At 38.0% G+C, this 18,383-nt stretch overlaps 1 protein-coding gene across 2 annotated transcripts; it reads right to left on the reverse strand.

Annotated features, from left to right (window-relative positions):
* Positions 1 to 42: 42 nt before the first annotated feature.
* Positions 43 to 9,934, reverse strand: Dbr1 (debranching RNA lariats 1). Of its 2 annotated transcripts, XM_005328008.5 has the most exons (8): positions 9,578 to 9,934; positions 8,714 to 8,838; positions 7,978 to 8,058; positions 6,821 to 6,906; positions 5,019 to 5,243; positions 2,629 to 2,709; positions 1,814 to 1,959; positions 43 to 925 (listed from the first exon to the last, which is right to left on the reverse strand). In XM_005328008.5, exons 1-8 carry the CDS (start codon positions 9,772 to 9,774, stop codon positions 229 to 231), a joined length of 1,638 nt encoding a protein of 545 aa, XP_005328065.1. In that variant the 5' UTR covers positions 9,775 to 9,934; the 3' UTR covers positions 43 to 228. The 2 variants fall into 2 exon arrangements, with proteins under 2 accessions (XP_005328065.1, XP_021583933.1); XM_021728258.3 differs by lacking the exon at positions 5,019 to 5,243.
* Positions 9,935 to 18,383: the final 8,449 nt, after the last annotated feature.

The raw sequence follows: 18,383 nt of genomic DNA on the forward strand, positions 1-18,383 counted from the left end.
GGAAAAATGAAGTAAATGATGTCTTCAAAAAAGGGTAGTCGATCAAGTGAATATATGAAACTTTAATATGTTTATATTCAAAACATACAAAGGCCTTAAGACAAAGTCAATATCTAACTAAAATTCTCTTATGTAATTTCATTATTACAAAGTCTTTAATCAAAAATTCAACTCTAAAAATAGGGTCTCAAAAATTACACATCTACATGTAGTATTAAGTAAATTGTCTTATGCATCATCATCATCATCATCCATTGCAGCATAGATTGCCTGATTCCTCCTCTTAATCTTCTTTCTCTGTTCAGGTTCATGTTCATCACTCCGCCTCTTCAATGGCATCTCAGTTAAGTCCTTTTCATTCTCCAACTCCACAGCCTCATCAAGTTTCCCTTCTCTATCAGTTGGTGAACCTGATGTATCATCAGAAGATACAATCATGGAACCTGGCAAGATCCTGATATCAGAGAAGCTTGCAGAAAAGTCAGAACCTTGATTCGAAGAAGGTTCTATGGATGGTGTGTTCGAGTCACTATGTGCACTTACAATATTATCATCATCTTCCTCCTCTTCATCTAACATTATTTCATCTGGATTGATAGAGGATAGGGCAGATGTATCTGTATTGTATTCACTCCGGTCCCCTCCAGAGTCATTACTCTCTACATCATCCTGCTCTTCATATTCACCACATAAATGATGTTCTCCCTTGGCCTTCTGGAGGCTGACGTTAATGTCTGTGATGCCAAGCTGGGCACAAAACTCAGTAGTCTGAGGATTGATCCTATGAACCAGCTGCATTTGTGTTTGTGGCTTGTTAGGATCATAACAAGCAGCTGTTACACTAAAGTTACATGGAACTCTGAGGTCATGATTCAGTTTTTCCAATACTTCCTTCATAGCTTCTTCTGTAGCACTATAGTCCCACCTACAAAAATCAGAACAATAGATTTTTACATTTTATCAACTTCACTCAACAAATGATAAACCTAACTATGGACTCCAGGTACAAGAATATAGAGTAAATATCTATCAAATTCCATGTAGTAAAATTATAGTTAAATTAGCAAAGGATCACTTAGAAATAACAAACAACTCTTAGAAAAAATCCTTAACTTGTAACTCAAAACAGTCACCATTATTTATTTATTAAAAATTTTTTTTAGTTGTAAATGAATCTTTCCTATTTATTTATTTATTCATTCATTCATTCATTCATTCATTCATTCATTTATTTATTTATTTACATGTGGTGCTGAGGATTGAACCCAGAGCCTCACACTTGCCAGGCAAGTGCTCTAACACTGAGCCACAACTCCAGCCCCAGTTACCCTTACTTTTTAATGTGACTTCATTATAGTTTTATCCACACATTTCACTTACAAATTACTTGGGTTGATGTTTAATAGTCCATTTGCTTATCTCCCTTGGATGGAAAATTTGTAGTTTTCTAGACTATTATAGTCACTCAATTTTGCATTGTTCTTATACTTAATCGACAATGATTCCTGAGACTAAAAACAAAGGTGGGGCCCCATAGCCACTGTCTACCGGGGCCAAAGGCTGCAGTCACCCAGTCAGTCCCAAGCTGGGAACCCGAGGTAAGTACGTGCCTAAAAAAATGTGTCACATCACTGGGCAGGCAATTCACAGTAGGTTTGCCAAATACCCAGATTATAGCAAACTCTCTTATCCTGCTCCCTCCTCCTTTCTATAGATCAAACAAACACCTTGGGAACCCCAAAACAAAACAAAGTTGAGAGAGACATAATTATACATGCAAAAGAGAAGGAAGTTCTAAAGAGGTCAAACTTACTTTGTATGCAGACCATTATTTTCAGGCATATTCCATAGGCTTCCAGTCACATTAATAAGATTGTCAGTAGCCTTAAGAATAGTGAGCCATTCAATATCATACTCCAAGTAATCAGGAGCACTGGGGTCATGTTCTATTTCTAATACCTACAGAAAGAAATTGATATCTTTAGGTAATATAATGTATTTTTTGGTAGTCCAAGAATTTGAATATTAAGAAAATTAAAAAAGAATTTAAAACAACTTAATTGTAAATCAACCATTTAATTTTAAAACATCAATATAACTTAAATAGCTTTAAAGATTCCCAGGGCTGGTGGTGCACACCTATAATCTCAGCAACTTTGGAGGCCGAGGCAGGGGACTGCAAGTTTGAGGCCATCCTTTGCATCCTAGGTATACCCTGTATCAACATTTTAAAAAGATGGGGTGGGGGTAAAGGGCTGGGGATGTAGTTCACTGGTAAAGCACCCCTGGGTTCAACCCCTAGTACCCTTAAAAATTCTCTGATTGCTGGGGCAGCTCGGGAGGCTGAGACAGGAGGATTGCAAGTTCAAAGCCAGCCTCAGCAACAGCGAAGCATTAAGCAACTCAGTGAGACCCTATCCCTAAATTAAATACAAAATAGAGCTGGGGATGCGGCTCAGTGATTAAGTGTCCCTGAATTTAATCCCCATACCAAAAAGAAAAAAAGAATTCTCTGATTATATAAATTATAGAGAGCACAAATAAATTCTGAAAGGAAAATCTAAAAAATATGTTTTTAACTATTGAAAGTATAAAATATATTATAAAGCTATTTCATTTTCTTTTTACCTGAAGAAAGTCTCTGTGTGGTAAGCACTTGTCCAAGGCTAAAAATTTGGTTGCTTTGGCAGTCTGTCCTTTTTCTTCAGCCTAGATAATATGAACCATGATTTAAGAAAAAAGTCCAAACATCACAGGTCAGTCATACATTGAATAGGACAGAAGAAATAATCTTTATTACACATGCCACATGCCTCTGAGTTTTGTGTCAAAAGAATAACTGTTACTTTTCAAAAAAAAAAGTTCTATATCTACTTGTACAAAGGCAGGCAAAGCACTTAAAGTCTCTGGGCCTCAACTTCCTTAAAATTTCAAAGCAAAAACTGAAGATGGTATTCATGTCAAATGAAAGCTTATAAAATATAAATCAAAGCAAACACTACAAGGATAAAAGATAACTAAAGAGTGTAAACTAAACTGGCAGAACTAAAACTACCAAAGGTAGACGTACTGAATCCACAAAATAAAATACTAAGCACTAAAAAGGAATGAAATACTAATACTTGCTACATAAGTGACTCAAAAAATAAGCCAGGGAGAAAAACAGATGTCAAAACCTATTTATTTTAGGTTCCATTTATACAAACCATCTAGAAGAGGCAAACGAATTAGTCATTGCTTGGGGCTGAGGATGAGAATAAGGATTGACTACAAATAGCCACAAAGGATCTTTTGGGGCAATGAAACTTCAGTATCTGACATCTAAAGAACTCTGGAAATTTACTTAAAAATCACTGAATTATGCATTTGAGATGTGTTAAAAATTATGTTTCAATGAAGTTTTTCTTTTTTTTTTTTCAAAAGTGAACTGACAAAAGGAACCACAGAACAGAAACCACAAACATGAATGTCGTACTGGGAGAAGTACAAAAGTGACTCACTGAAACAAGGGACATGAAGGTTAAAAAAATAAAAACACAAGAAAGTAAGCTATTGTACATCTTGGTGATGACCAAGTACTAATTCTTTTCTGGGGAGGTACTGAAAAAGGCGGAAGAAGCAGAGATTAGAGGCAGATTTGGCAGCAAAGCAGTTCTGAGGAAAAGTGATCTTTGGTTTTGGTGAAGTGGCTAAAACAGAAGAGCAAAGTCAGAGGAGGCTGAGGAACAAATAAAAAGGGATAAAACGTGGCATTAATGCAGGCTGACAACAGAAGATGAATGGAGAAAAAGCAGCACATCAGATGCTTCAATAAAAATTCAAGAGCCAAGAATGTTGCAAGTCCTAAGAAGCAGGAGAGAGTAGTACATTATGGAAAAGGACAGTGACATAAACAGGTGACTGGAACTGAGTGGCAGTGGCCTAAAGCTAAGTGGAAGAACTAACCTCTGCCCTTCTCTCAGTGAAACCTGGAGGTATTATTATATATTTCTGGTAGTCTATAAATTTTAGTGTTACTTAAGAAAATTATTGTAAGAACAATAAGTCCACAACAGAAGCAGCCTTTGAAATGTTTTCGGATGAAATACATTTTAGGGACATTGTTAAAGTGTACTTTTAACACAAAAAAAGTATTTGGTGAAGTAAATTTGGGAAGTACTACATATCACATTCCACTTGAGAAAGGCAATGCCCATTAGTGTATTAACAACTCCTGAAAATTCCATAGAAGACTTAAGAGCCTATTTAAAAGTATTTATTCTCTACTTTCTATTAAACATCATCACCTTTGCAATTTCCCAAAGAAAACTCAAGGAGTTTTCTTAGATTCTCTTCTGTCATCAAACCCTGATGATTCTGCTTCCTAACTCTCTCTAGAACCTGCTTCATTCTCTGTACTTTTTGTCTTAGACAGAACCCTCTCTTTTGCTAAAAGAGCCTCTGTGTTTCCCATTTCATATTACTCCAATCCACATACAAAACTACTGCCAAACTAATCTTTCTAAAATGAACATGCAGTTTCATTGCTCCCCAACTTTCTATATCATCTTCTGCTTTAAACCCCAACTCTGTAGTCTGGTCCAGAAAGCAGTTAAGATTTTATTCCAGCTTTATCTGTCCCTGTGCCTTAGCCACAGGGACTACCTGCAGCTTCCCAAATGCTCTTAGAACTCTAGCCTTTGCACATGTTGGTTCCTCTTATTAAAATACTCTTAGAATCTATTTCTTCCTAGAACTTCCAAGACTCAGCTCAACCTTGGAAACCTCTCCCTCTTCAGTTCTGCCTCATCCCCATCCCACCACAATCTGGTTTAGGCATTTCTGTAGCACTTTACAACCAATCTTACACTGTTTTGTAAATGCGTGCTTGTCTCTTCCCCACACTTTTGTATAGAGCTTCTCACAAGAGATGCATTACCTTTCATTTCTTTGTCCAACTAAAATAGACCAACAGTGCCTATTTCATAGATGTTCAATAAGCATTTGCAAAAGGAAGGAATACACATTTTGATTTCTACCTGATGCTGCATCAAGGCTGCAAATTTCACATGAAGGTGTGCAGAAAACCAGTAAGTAGGTTTTAGGTGCTCTAAAAGCTCCGAAGCAGCGGGACTTCCTAATGTGTTATTTTCCACTTCTTGTCGGAAAAAAGATTTGGTCTTAAGAAGTTGCTTCTTATTTCCATAATGATAAATACTTCTTGGCCAGTCATGAGATAAGAATATATCTATAGGCTGCTTCAGCTTTAAAAACAGAAGGAAAAAAAGAAGAAAAAAATTCTCAAAAACTAAAAACAACCCCTCCCTTCTTTCCACCAGCACACAACCACTCATGCATTTAAATATCTAGATGTATGTGTAATTCATTCTAGAGACAGTTTATTTAAAGAAGTAAAAAAAAAAAAAAAAAATATGAGGTTCCTCATTCATCTAGGCAAAGAGGAGCAGCTTTTTCTCTGCCTCAGAAATTCCTATTTTCTGTGGTAAGGCAGAGCAGCAGAGACAGACTGATTAGACCGTCAATCAGGTGAAGTCTGTATCTGAAATATATGATAACCACAGTTCTTTTCTCCTTGGTAAAGAAATGACGATTTTGAAGATCCAGACAATTACATTACATTAACGTAACTGATATAGCAATCCCAAAGGCTTATCAGAAGGGGGAATAGGGAAGTAGCTCAGCAGTAGAACACTTGCCTAGCATGCATGATCCCAGGATCAGAGCGGGGTGGGGGTTGGGGGAGAGTGGAAATCTAATGGGTTCATATGGCATACACAAAAAACTCTCTATTTACTAAATAAATTAATATATATAAAGTGGCCAGCTGGTATCTTCATGAGGAGGACACAAAACACACTGCATACTTTACTTATCCCAGCACCTTCAAGTAATCTGAAATAAATTCTTGGAAAACTAAATTAAAACAACCAAAATAACTGGCCAACAATATAAAATGTAACCTTGATATGACCACCCACTGAATAACTAGTACGGACAATAGGCATAGTGAAACTTCAGGGAAGGATAATGACTTTAAACCAGAAGTCTCAGTTGGGAAGTGATATCTAAGTTGGGTCTTAAAAGACTGGTAGGATTTAGACAGGTGAAAGGAAAAAGCCACCAAAGGGAACTGTATGAATGCCACATAAAAGTAAGGTGAGCGAGCAATCTTATGCCCCTGTGGAGGCTCTAGGGAGGGTGAAGGAATCTGAGCAGAATCAAGCAGGTGCTTCCACTGGACTACCTGGGAGGTCCTAGCAGGTACTCACCTGTCTGAGCCCTGGCTTCTCATACTTCAAGTGATCCTGTAAGATCTGTCTTACAGGATTTGAGCTGATTACACAAAATAACGTGTATGAAAACTGCACAGCCCAATGTCAGCCACATAAGTTTTCAAACAAAAACTTAGTTTTATCTACTCTCCCATTAAGTCAACATTTTAATACTATCTTCACAACTTTCTGATATCCTCTATCATCTTTCCCATTATTTTCTCTTTGATACCATTATTTCATTACTATCATATAAAATGTTTAATTTTTTTCTTCAAAGTATCACTAGAGTTTAATATGTATTCTTAGGTTTACCCTAAGTATAATACCTGAAATCAGGAATTAATTTATAATTTATAATTACCAATCAAAATAAATTCTTAATTTAAAAAACTTATTCATCTATGAACCTCCTATAAGCAATTTGAAATCCACATTTTTGAAATATTGAATCAATTGTTCTCAAAAGTAGTATACCAATATAACAAAATACATTTTGTTTCAAAATTAATTTTTTTTCAATCTGCTATGATAGACTTTTAACATACCTGTTTTAATTTATACACTTCAATATTTCTCACATGATATATACTTCTTATTGTAGATGGGTTATAAGGGGGGTACTCAAAATGACCTTAAAGTAAAGAGAAATAAGCTTTATTATTGTAGATGTCTTCCCAAGACTGTTTCAATTTACACTAGCATGTGCTACAACTAGACAGCCTATTTTTGTACATCATGTCAATGGTTCAGAATCATGGAGAGCAGAGGGGTGGGGAACAGATTTGTGATTTGACAGATTGAGGATTTAAATTTTAACTGGCAACTTAACCCAAGAAATTTGTGAAATCAATATGAATCCAAGCTGTTTCTCTAACTTTAAAAGTCAAGGTCTAACTCTTTCAGATACAGTGGAATGAATGGTACTTTGTGGTATACTTTACACAAGAAAATATTATATACCAGTGAACCATGTAGTTATATATATGAATTCAGAGTTCAAAACATGTTAAACAAAGAAGCAAGTTGCAGAAAGCTACCAGCAATAAGATACATTTATACAAAGTTTAAAATACACTATATAATACATTGTTTAAAATTCTTATATGTGCATCAGAAACATAAAATACTAAAGTGAATAATAAACATCAACCTGAGAATAGGAACTGCCTGGCAGGAGAGGGAAGAAAAAGAGTGAAAATAGAGGATGGGAAAACAATGAACTTCAGTTCTATCTCTACTGATTTATTTTTTTAAAATCAAAGTTAAAATGGCAAATACAAAGAAAACTAGATGGTGGATACACAGATATGATAGTGTGATCTATATATTCAAATATATAAAATATTTTATAATAGCTGGGTGTGGTGGCACATGCCTGAAATCCTAGCAGCTCAGGAGGCTGAGACAGGAGGACAACAATTCAAAGCCAGACTCAGCAATGGTGAGGCACTAAGCAACTCAGTGAGACCCTGTCTCTAAATAAAATACCAAAAATAGAGCTGGGAAATGTGGCTCAGTGGTTGAGTGCCCCTGAGTTCAATTCCCAGCACCCTCGCCCCAAAAAATTTATAATAAAAAGTTAAGGAAAAAAAATCATTCGCAGAAAAAAAATTTAAAGAATAAGTTAAACTACATATGTTGCTTGTTATTCTGAAGCACACAAGTTTTAAAATTTAAAAATAATTTCCAAAAACAGCAATACCTTTTCGATAGTCATGAGATTTAAAGATACCAGAGATTCCACCAATCCTTACACCTCGGTATTTTACCACACCAGCCAAACCTGAAAAATCATGCAATTAAATAAAGTTAGTATAGACAAAAGCAATTTCTTTACTAATAATAAATCATTTAGAGGCTTGAAATTCCATACAGTCCTAAAATTATTTGAAAATAAGTACCATGATGAAGTTATTCTTCTTACATAGTATATCAACAATATATAAGGTAAGACTAGGGTGAAAAGGCCTAGAAGCAAGTCAGCCAAGAGACTAAGCTCATTCTGGTCCCTAGATGAAGTAGAGTGTTAAAAGGGAAACAGACATGATTTGGTAACTCACTGAACATAGCGGTGAGGAAGAATGGGGGAACATAAGGAAAAATGTCCTATAATGGAATTATGCATTATACATCTGCAAGTCATCAGGTATAAATACCTGAAGTTTTACATTTCAATCTCTAATACTGCAAATAATAACAACCACAAATAATAAGGTCTCTGCAGTCTTATTAAATATCTCAAAACATTAGATGAAGCAAGGACATATTTTTGTGATTGACCATTTAGTAATTATTTTAACTAAATTTTCATGATTAACTATTTAAATTCAGAATATTCCCCCAAATACTATATGCACTTCAAGATGCTGCCCTACTAATATAAATCCTAACAGGCTCTTCCATCCCATCAAACCAAAAAATTATACATGTACACATACCTAAATAATAAATGTTTGGTGCTACCCAGCCACCATAGGGTAACTCTTGCAAATGATTTGAGGCTTCATGGTTTCCGCCAATGAAGACTGTAAGAACTGGGGCCTTCTTCTCTCCAGAGTAATACCTAGAAAGAACATAAGGGTAAAGTTGTCAATTACTAAAACAGGCATAACAGAAAAGCAAAATAATGTTGCAAGGAAAAAAGTTAAGCTCATCATAAAAAGTTAAAGATATTTGTAAACAATCCCAAGTATCCATCCTTGTCCTTAAGAATGAAGACCGAATTTCAAGCAGGCCCACTTTTAGTGAGGTCAAGAACTTTGTCAGGGGCTGGGGATGTGGCTCAAGCGGTAGCGCGCTCGCCTGGCATGCGTGCGGCCCGGGTTCGATTCTCAGCACCACATACAAACAAAGATGTTGTGTAATTTAATAAATATTAAAATTCTCTCTCTCTTTCTCTCTCTCTCTCTTAAAAAAAAAAAAAAGAACTTTGTCAGGTTCACAGCTATAACTCAAAGCTTCTAAAACCAGTACTAGCACACAGCAGGCGTCCAATAAAAACTCCTGGATCATTAAATGAACTAATTCCAGAGTCCTGTCAAGTACAAGATATTGAAACCTGTTGGCTTCTTCCTCCAGGTTTCCCCCTCAGGCTGCCTGGGAAACAGAACAGACAGATGCATAGAGAAAAAGAAAACGAAAAAAGGAAAGTGACATTTCCTAAGGTTGAACAAAGACGGGAACCAAAGGAGAGAGCTTGTCAGGACAGCAGGGGATTCGAACCCAGTCCTGGGTCTCCGTCCGCGGCTGACCGGTCACACGCTCCGCACCGCCGGATCAGAGGCCCAGACCGCGCCCCTCACCTGTAGAAGGTCTGCATGTGGCGGTACTTGGGGGGCACAGCCATGCAGCGCAGGTCGGCCTCGTTGCGCACAGCCTGGAAGTCGCCACAGCACAGAAGGAGGTCCACGGGCCCCGGGCCACGCCGCTCGGCCAGTGCCAGCGTCTCGTAGATCTTGTCCAGCTCGCCATGGCAGCAGCCGGCCACAGCCACCCGCATCCTGTCGGTCTGGGGCGTTGAGCACCGCCCTCAGCACCGGAGACCGCCTACGGCCCGGGCCCGACAGCGCACAACTCAAAGCAGCGCACTGCTCCCGCCAACTTGCACTGAGCCGCCGCCGCGTTTGACTCCGGCAAAAGTAATCTGCTTCCGGTTCCCAAATCTCGCGAGAGAGGGATCGGGAAGGGCACCGCTGACACCAGGATCTCGAGGGAACTCTCCAGTCGAAATGGGCTGAGCCTGTTTTCGCGAGTCCCACCAGTCTGATGAGATGATAAAATTTAAAACCAGAAGAGTAAATAAAATCCTCTGAGGCAGGAATTTAGGTAGGAATGAAACCAAGGCAAACCAGCAAGAGCGACTGGCGAATTCCCTAGGACGAAACTTCTCCCAGCAATGACAGTTGCCTGATAGTGAATTAGAAATTAATCAAGAGATTTTTAAAGGACATTCAAAAATAATAATTTTAAGTGGGATTTAAAAATTACCCCACAAAGAGTTTCTAAAATTATGATGTGTGTGTGTGTGTAAGAGGACTGAGAATTTTGCCTTTTGCTACCAAATAGTTGTTTGCCTAATTAGGATGCAAGCTTAATGAAAGCAGAGGAGTGTCTTGAAAACTGGAGAGAAAAGGACCAAACTGATCAATGAAGAATGAATGGCCAAGACAGAAACAAGGAAAACACCTTTGAAAAACTTAACCAAGAAAAAGGTAATCTTATCAAGGAAATACACGGAATGATAAGTCCATCTCTGATCAGCTTTAAACTAGCTAACATCCCCATTATGCCTGAAAGTACCCAAATACCTAAGACTACCCAGAGGATCCCTGAGGAAAGGGACCTAAACTCTCCACCTGAGCTGCCCAACCTAGTTGTGCCCAGCATTTCAGAGGAGAACACCTTGGGAGCTCCCTTGTGGAAACTACTGCTAAAAACTTATGATGTTGTAAACAAAACCCGACCCCAGGTGACAGAGTCCTGTTGGATGTGTTATGATTTCAATTTTCTTCATCACTTTCTGGAGGGAGGCACCATAGTGGCTCCAGGATTTACCCATGATGCCAACCTGCAATTAGCCATGTTGTGTCAGTTGACCAAAGAAGACTTCATGTTTAAAAAATTAGATATAACATAAAGTACATAAATCAAACCTTAAGTGTACAGTCTGGTTAATTTTTACATAGATAATCACCCAAAATATCACCTGCCATTTTAAGGTACATTAATATACATCAGCCTCTTAAAAAGACTCTCTTATGCTTCCTTCCAAATCCCTTCTTTCAGAAGAAAAGCACCATTGATCTGTCATCATAGAAGGAATACACTATTCTGACCTCTGTCACCATAGATCAATTCTGCCCTTCCATTTTTTTTACAGAATATTTCTATTTTATTTATTTTTAAGTAGTGCTACTGAGGATTGAAGCCAGTGTCTCATACATGCTAGGCAAGCACTCTGCCACTGAGCTACATACAGCCCCAGGTTCCCTGCCCATTTTTAAATGTCAGATATTTGTCAGTTTGTATTATTCACTCTTTTGTGTCTGGCTTCTTTATGCCATGTAATGCCTTGAGATTCATCTGTAAATCTGTACTATAGATAGATAAAGCCAAGGTATGCTATTTCTTATTGCTGTATTCCATTGTGTTGAATATATCACAATTTATATATTTCCCTATTGAAGCACAGTTGAATTGTTTCCAATTTATGGCTACTATGAATAAAGATGGGATTCACATTCTTGTAAAATCTTCTGGTGAACATAAGTACTCATTTCATTGGATTATACCCAGGAGTAAAATCTCTACATGAGAGAGTATGTTTAACTTTAGCAGTTAGTGCCATTTCCAAAAGGATTATACTCATTTATGCTTTCTTAATGTAAGAGAGTTCTGATTATTCCACATGATCAGCAGCACTTGGTATTGCCTGTTCAATTTTAGTCTTTTCTTTTTGTTGTTGGGTAATGGTATTTTCTTATGTTACCATGCAACAAAATTTTGATGTATCAAACAATTAGAGCCAGGCATGCTGGTGCACACCTGTAATCCCATCGGCTCAGGAGGCTGAGGTAGGAGGATCACAAGTTCAAAGCCAGCCTCAGCAAAAGCAAGGTACTAAGCAACTCCAGTGAGACTCTGTCTCTGAAGCACTAAATAAAATGCAAAATAGGGCTGGGGATGTGGCTCAGTGGTGAAGTGCCCCTCAATTCAATCCCCAACACCCCCCCAAAATTTTTTTGAATTTTTGTGACCAATAGTAAACAGTAATTCAGTACTATAATATTAAAAAATTAATGATTAAAGAAGGAAATAGATTATGAATAAGAATGAAGAAGTGCATCATGACTCAGTTCCTAATTCTATTTCCAACACAAATCTCAATTCCAGAGGCCATATTGGTGAGTCAACACACTGGATAATTTTTACTGGTTTTTCTAAAATCAGTCAAAAAGTAGTCAAATGAAATAGGAATCCTTACCCTCCACCCCCCCCCCATTATGAATGAGGAGAAACAGGAGGGTTTTGGGAGAAAATTTTTTACAGTTTGGATGTAAGGTGTTCCCCCAAAAGCTCATGTGTGAGAAAATGCAAGGTTTAGAGGAAAGATTTTTTTTTAAAGAGTGTGTGTGTGTGTGTGTGTGTGTGTGTGTGTGTGTGTGAGAGAGAGAGAGAGAGAGAGAGAGAGAGAGAGAGAGAGAGAATTTTTAATTTTTTTTTTTTTTTTTTTTAGTTCTCGGCAGACACAACATCTTTGTTGGTATGTGGTGCTGAGGATCCAACCCCAGGCCGCATGCATGCCAGGCGAGCACGCTACCGCTTGAGCCACATCCCCAGCCCTGAGGAAAGATTATTGAGTTAGAATAATCTTAACACAATCAGTGTATTAATCCCCTGATGGGATTAACTGAGTGGTAACTGGAAGCAGGTAGGCTGAAGGAAATTGGTCACTAGGGGCGTGCATTTTGGGCATATATTTTATATCTGGTGAGTGGACTGTCTCTCTTTGCTTTTTGGTTATCATATGCCACACTCTTCCACCATGTTGTTCTGCCTCCCCTAAAGCCCCAAGGAATGGAGCTGGCCTTCTATAGACTGAGACCTCTGAAACCATGAGCTCCTAAAGATACTTTTCTTTTCCCCTAAAATTATTCTTGTCAGATCTTTTAGTCACAGCAGTGGAAAAGCTGACTAAAACAAAAATGGATTGAGCAAACAAAGAAAAATAACTTTTTTTAGTCAGCTTTTTCTCTGACTAAGGGGATTGAACTCAGGGCACTTGGCCACTGAGCCACATCCCCAGCCCTATTTTTGTATTTTATTAGAGACAGGGTCTCACTGAGTTGCTTAGCTCCTCGCCATTGCTGAGGCTGGCTTTTCTCCATCTTCCAGTCTTAGCTTCCCAAACTGCTGGGATTACAGGCGTGCGCCAGTGCACCCAGCTGAAAATAACTCTGACATATGTGAAGGGTTGCCTACTGAACAGGCAGGTGCTGTCAAACTGTGAGGGCCCATGGGGGAAAACAAACAAGTCTCACATATGGTTGGAAAGAAGTTCTTTGATTTTATCAGAACAGTATCTATCAGTGTCTAGAGAGATGCACCTAACAGTGAGCCATGTGAAAAAAGAAACCACATATCAACTATGGAAACATGCTATAAAGAGCATTACCCAGAATGAGTCTGTCAGAAGTGCTTTTAAAACTTCTTTTTTTGGGGGGGGTGTGGGTACTGGGTTTTGAACTCAAGGGCACTCAACCACTGAGCCACATCCCCAGCCCTATTTTGTATTTTTATTTAGAGACAGGGTCTCACTGAGTTGTTTAGTGCCTAACGTTTTTGCTGAGGCTGGTTTTGAACTCATAAATATCCTGCCTCAGCCTCCCAGGCCACTGGGATTGTAGGCAGTGCCACCATGCCCATCCTTTTAAGACCTCTTAGGGGGTTTTGGCTAGGTGGTTGGGTGCATGCTTATCATGTGCAAGGCCGTGGATTTAATCCTATTATGGTTTGGGTCTTAAAAGCCTCATATGCTAAAGACTTGTTCAATAGGCTGCAGTGCCATTGGGAGGTGGTGGAGCCTTTAGGAAGTGGGGCCTTGTAGGAAGCCATTCTAACACGTGATTGGGTGACTCCCATTAAGGGCCTGAGGCACTTTGGCTGTGTCGAAGCTTTCCCGACCCTTTCCTGATGAGAGAGCCCATCCGTGTGGGGATGTGCCTGACCACTGACCCCGGGGACCCAATCACTGACCCTGACCTTGGAGTGCAGCCCCCCTCAACCTTCATGGGATGGAATTCTCCCCTGAATCTCTTGTTCCCCAATAAAAGGCTAGTCCCCGGCGTGTTCACTCTCTCTCTCTCCTGCTAGCCCTGAGTAATCCTTGCTGCCCTGCTGGGTGGTTAGAGGAGGGAACCAGAGAGGGGAGCCGTCTCGGACCTAGCAATAGAAATAAGGTAACTGAGTCTGTGTGTTTTATTTCGATCTCTTCTAACTAACTTAATGCCTAGAACCTCATTAATGAAACCATTGCGCAGGCCGCGTGGAAGAGGGCCTAGTAGAAGTCAGTTGGTCATTGGGGAATGTGCCCTTGAAGGGGATATTGGGACTGTGGTTCTTCTTCTCCTTTGCTTCCCAACTGTGATGAGGTGGACAGCCTTCTCAGCATGAGCTCCTGTCATGATGTACTGCCTTACCATAGGCCCAAAGGGAGGGAGTCAAGCAAACATTATCAGAAAACTTTGGAACCATAAGCCAAAATAAACCTTTTCTCCTTTAAATTATTTTTTAGGCATTTATTTTATATAATATGCCAGGAACAGTGGTACATATCTCTAGTCCCAGCTACTCAGGAGCTAAAGCAGGAGACCAGCTTTACTCTGGGAGTTCAGGGCCTACTTGAGCAAATAACAAGATTCAGTCTCTTAAAAGAAAAGAAAAGAAAAGAAAGAAACCCAAAACTTTCTTAGGTACACACCAGATATTGATGTCTAAATACAATTTCAAAAGAAATCAGGTCAGCTTGTTGAAATGGTTGATTCTAGGGCAAGTAAAGTACAAAATGAGCCTGAATTATCTTCTTGTGCTTGAAATTAAGGAAATACTTAAAGGATCTGGGAACTTCAAAAGATGCCAGATTGAAGGTGTTTCCACTGGCAGATCTGGAACAACTTTAGTATCAAATACGTTGTTAAGGTTTGATTGTGAGGTGTTCCCCAAAAGCTCACGTGTGAAACAATGCAAGAAGGTTCAGAGGAGAAATGATAGGGTTGTAAAAGTCTTAACCCAATTAGTGTGTGTGTGTGTGTGTGTGTGTGTGTGTGTGTGTGTGTGTGTGTATCATAGTAACAAGCTACAGATCATTGAATAAAATAGGAATCTATTACAAATGTTCCTCAACTTATGTTGGTTTGACCAACGATTTTTTGACTTTACAATGTGTAAAAGCAATATGCATTGAGTAGAAATTGTATTTAATTTTGTTTTTATATCCTTTTTAAAACTAGCAATATACAGTATGATGATACTATGTCACGAAGCTGGGCAGCAGCAACAAGCTACAGCTCCCAGTCAGTGAGGCAATCATAAGGGTAAACAAACAGTAGTAAGCTATGACAAGCTTAGGTTACAATAGGTTAGGTGTATGAAATACACTTTGAACTTAAGATGTTTTCAATTTATGATAGGTTTACTAGGACAAAACCCATAAGTTCAGAGCATCTTATTTTATACTGGTATAAATAAATAAAATATACCGGTGAAGGGAGATCTCTTATTTACACAAGAATATTTGATTGATAAATATAGAAGAAAAATGGGAATTAGAAATTATCATATAGCAATCATCATCATCATCATCATCATCATTGTTTCAGATAAGAATTGCAATGATAGCTAACTTGGAGGGTAATCTTGGAAGAGTAACAGGTTCCTTACATAGTCTTAACATATCTATTACTTGAGACTACTTACATAGTAAAAATATCTTTCCAAAAGATACTTTATTAATAACAAAGAGAAAATATGAAATTTTACACTAGAGAAGTTGCCGGAATGATCAAATTTAACCTCACTAGAATTGACAAATCCACATCATGAGCCCCTAATCTGACACAACATCACTTCTGTGGTACTCTTGCCAAAAGTGCATAACCTGTCTGAAATGAAATTTATAGGAGGCCATTGGTTTGGACTGACCTTCTGGACTAGGCTCAACAGATCAAACCAAAATGGAGTTACTCATGCTAATGTTTCATGCCAACAAGGCAAAATTAACTTGTTTATCTGACCTTCAAAGAAATGGAGAAAGTAAAATGTAATAGAGAAATCCCCAATTGAGTCAGTTTTAGTTTTCTTTAAGACTCAAGGAAGTCCCTCTGTTTTAAACCTAACAGAGAAAACAACTTTGACCATCTGCTTTTCATTCTATTTCTGCTTTCCTTAGTCCTCTTCTGTCTATCAAGCATACCTTCTCTCTCAGCCCATCAGGGTACTTATCCAACTTTATAGAATGGAGTGTTGCCCAAGACTAGAGTCACACATAAGCCATCTAAGATCTTTTTGAAAAGTTTATTGTAATTTTGTTTTTGACATCTGAATCTAATCTTGGAAAAATAGCAGACAAACTGAAATTGAGAAAGATTTTGCAAAATAAGTAGCACATATTTAAGACGTGTGTATTTGTATATGTGTATACTTGTATGTTATAGTCATAAAATACAAAGAGAAAGATGAAAAATTAAAGGAAACTAAAGATTCATGATATTCATTGTGGTACCATAAAAGACATTATTAGAGTAATTGGCAAAATCTGGGAAAAGTTTACAAATTAGATAATATCATAAAAATACTAATTTCCCAATATTGATCATTTTAGTGCATTTATATAATTCCTTGATTTTAGGAAATACTGCAATGTTTAGGGGAAAAAGATAAAATTTCTTCAACTTACTTTTAAATTATATATAATTATATATAACTATATATAATTATATAGTTCTCTATGTCTGTATTGAAGGAATTAGAAGCTAAGAAATTACATTTCTTGGACTTCGTTGCCAATCAGGGTCTGGATTAGGTTTGACAACTTGTTTTGGGTTGTATGAGAATAGAAGATAAACGAAAGATAAAAGCTACTTCTTATTTCTTTTGGCTCTTATGCTGGCAGCAGACAAGCCTGAACCTCTACAGTGACAACCTAGATCCCAATCCTTCAGTGGTTATGGACTCTGGAATTAGTCTTTCCAATAATTTGTAATCTTTTTTGTTAAATTACCTAATGTGAGCTCTGTTTTTCTGTGTGATGCACCAGCTAAGATGTCATTCATGTAAAAGACAACAAGCAGATGTTTTTGAACATGGAAAGAATTTCAGGGAGACAACACCCATGGCCCCTTCTTGGGGAAAAAAAAAATGACGTGATAATGAAATCCAGTCAAATAAAAGTTGAATAGAACTAAAGAAGTTAGGAAGGAAGAAACGTATTTAAACAATGAATAATTTAAAATACAGCAGATGAGGAGTTAGGGATTATTGTAGAATACTTGAGACACAGTCGTTCAGGAAGACCTTGCTGATGACATTGGGCAGAAACTTCATGAAAGAAAGGAGTGAACTCTTGGGATTCCTGCAAGTCAGTCTTATAAACAAAATGTTGCAAATATCAGGAAAAACATTTATCTGCTGTGTCTTAAAATTGAACTAAGTTATTCTGACACCTATCACTACCTACTGGTTCCCAATTCTATAGGAAAACTAGGGAGAGAGAGCATTTCTAGTGCTGAAACTCTAGGATGCAGTTGTAATGAGGGGCAAATAATCACAAATGGGGAAAAGAGTTCTGTGATATCTGTAATCTCTCAGTCTCAACTGGTCAGACATCTTGTCAGACATTCTGATTTCAGCAGGATAAAAACAGACAATATCTCTTGTTTAGTGTTCTGAGGATCTCTAAATTCTATTCCTGTGTTATAAATGATGAAAAGATCAAACTTACTTTGCCTAGCTCATTACTCTTGCTCCTCCATTTTGAAACATCCTCCTAAAGTGGTTATGTTGTGTGAAGAGGATGAGGGAATCTCTCTTATCTCTACAATCCAGAAGATGCTATAGCTCTTAGCAGACCAGCTGATTCTGGAATGTCTCTTTTTTTCCCAGAAATACTTGGTAGTTCTTGTCCTGGTGATAATTTTTGGAGGATCCACTAGTGTTTCCACTACTAAATCCGGAGAATTACTATTTTAATTCTACAATTAGAGAAATATTTCTGGTCAAGCCAGGCCCTGTGAGGAGTAACACATAGGGCTTTGCCTGGTCCATTCCTGGTTATATTTCAGGTCAGTACTTGGGTACCAGCTCCACCGGAAGGACTTCCTGTGACCTTGGTCCTGGTGAGATTTCCTTTCTATATGCTCCCTGAGTTGCACTCTGTCACTTATCTCCCTACATTCTAACTTTGTGTGCACTTATTTCTCTTTTGCTCTTGCCTGAAAGACCCTCTTGCTCATAATTGTATTCCCACTCCTGGGCATAGTACCTGGAATGTAATAGATATCTAGTATATATGTACATATGTATATATATATGTACTCGTCTTATCTATCTTAG

This window comes from Ictidomys tridecemlineatus, chromosome 3 (genome assembly GCF_052094955.1).
Source record: "Ictidomys tridecemlineatus isolate mIctTri1 chromosome 3, mIctTri1.hap1, whole genome shotgun sequence".
NCBI lineage: Eukaryota > Metazoa > Chordata > Mammalia > Rodentia > Sciuridae > Ictidomys > Ictidomys tridecemlineatus.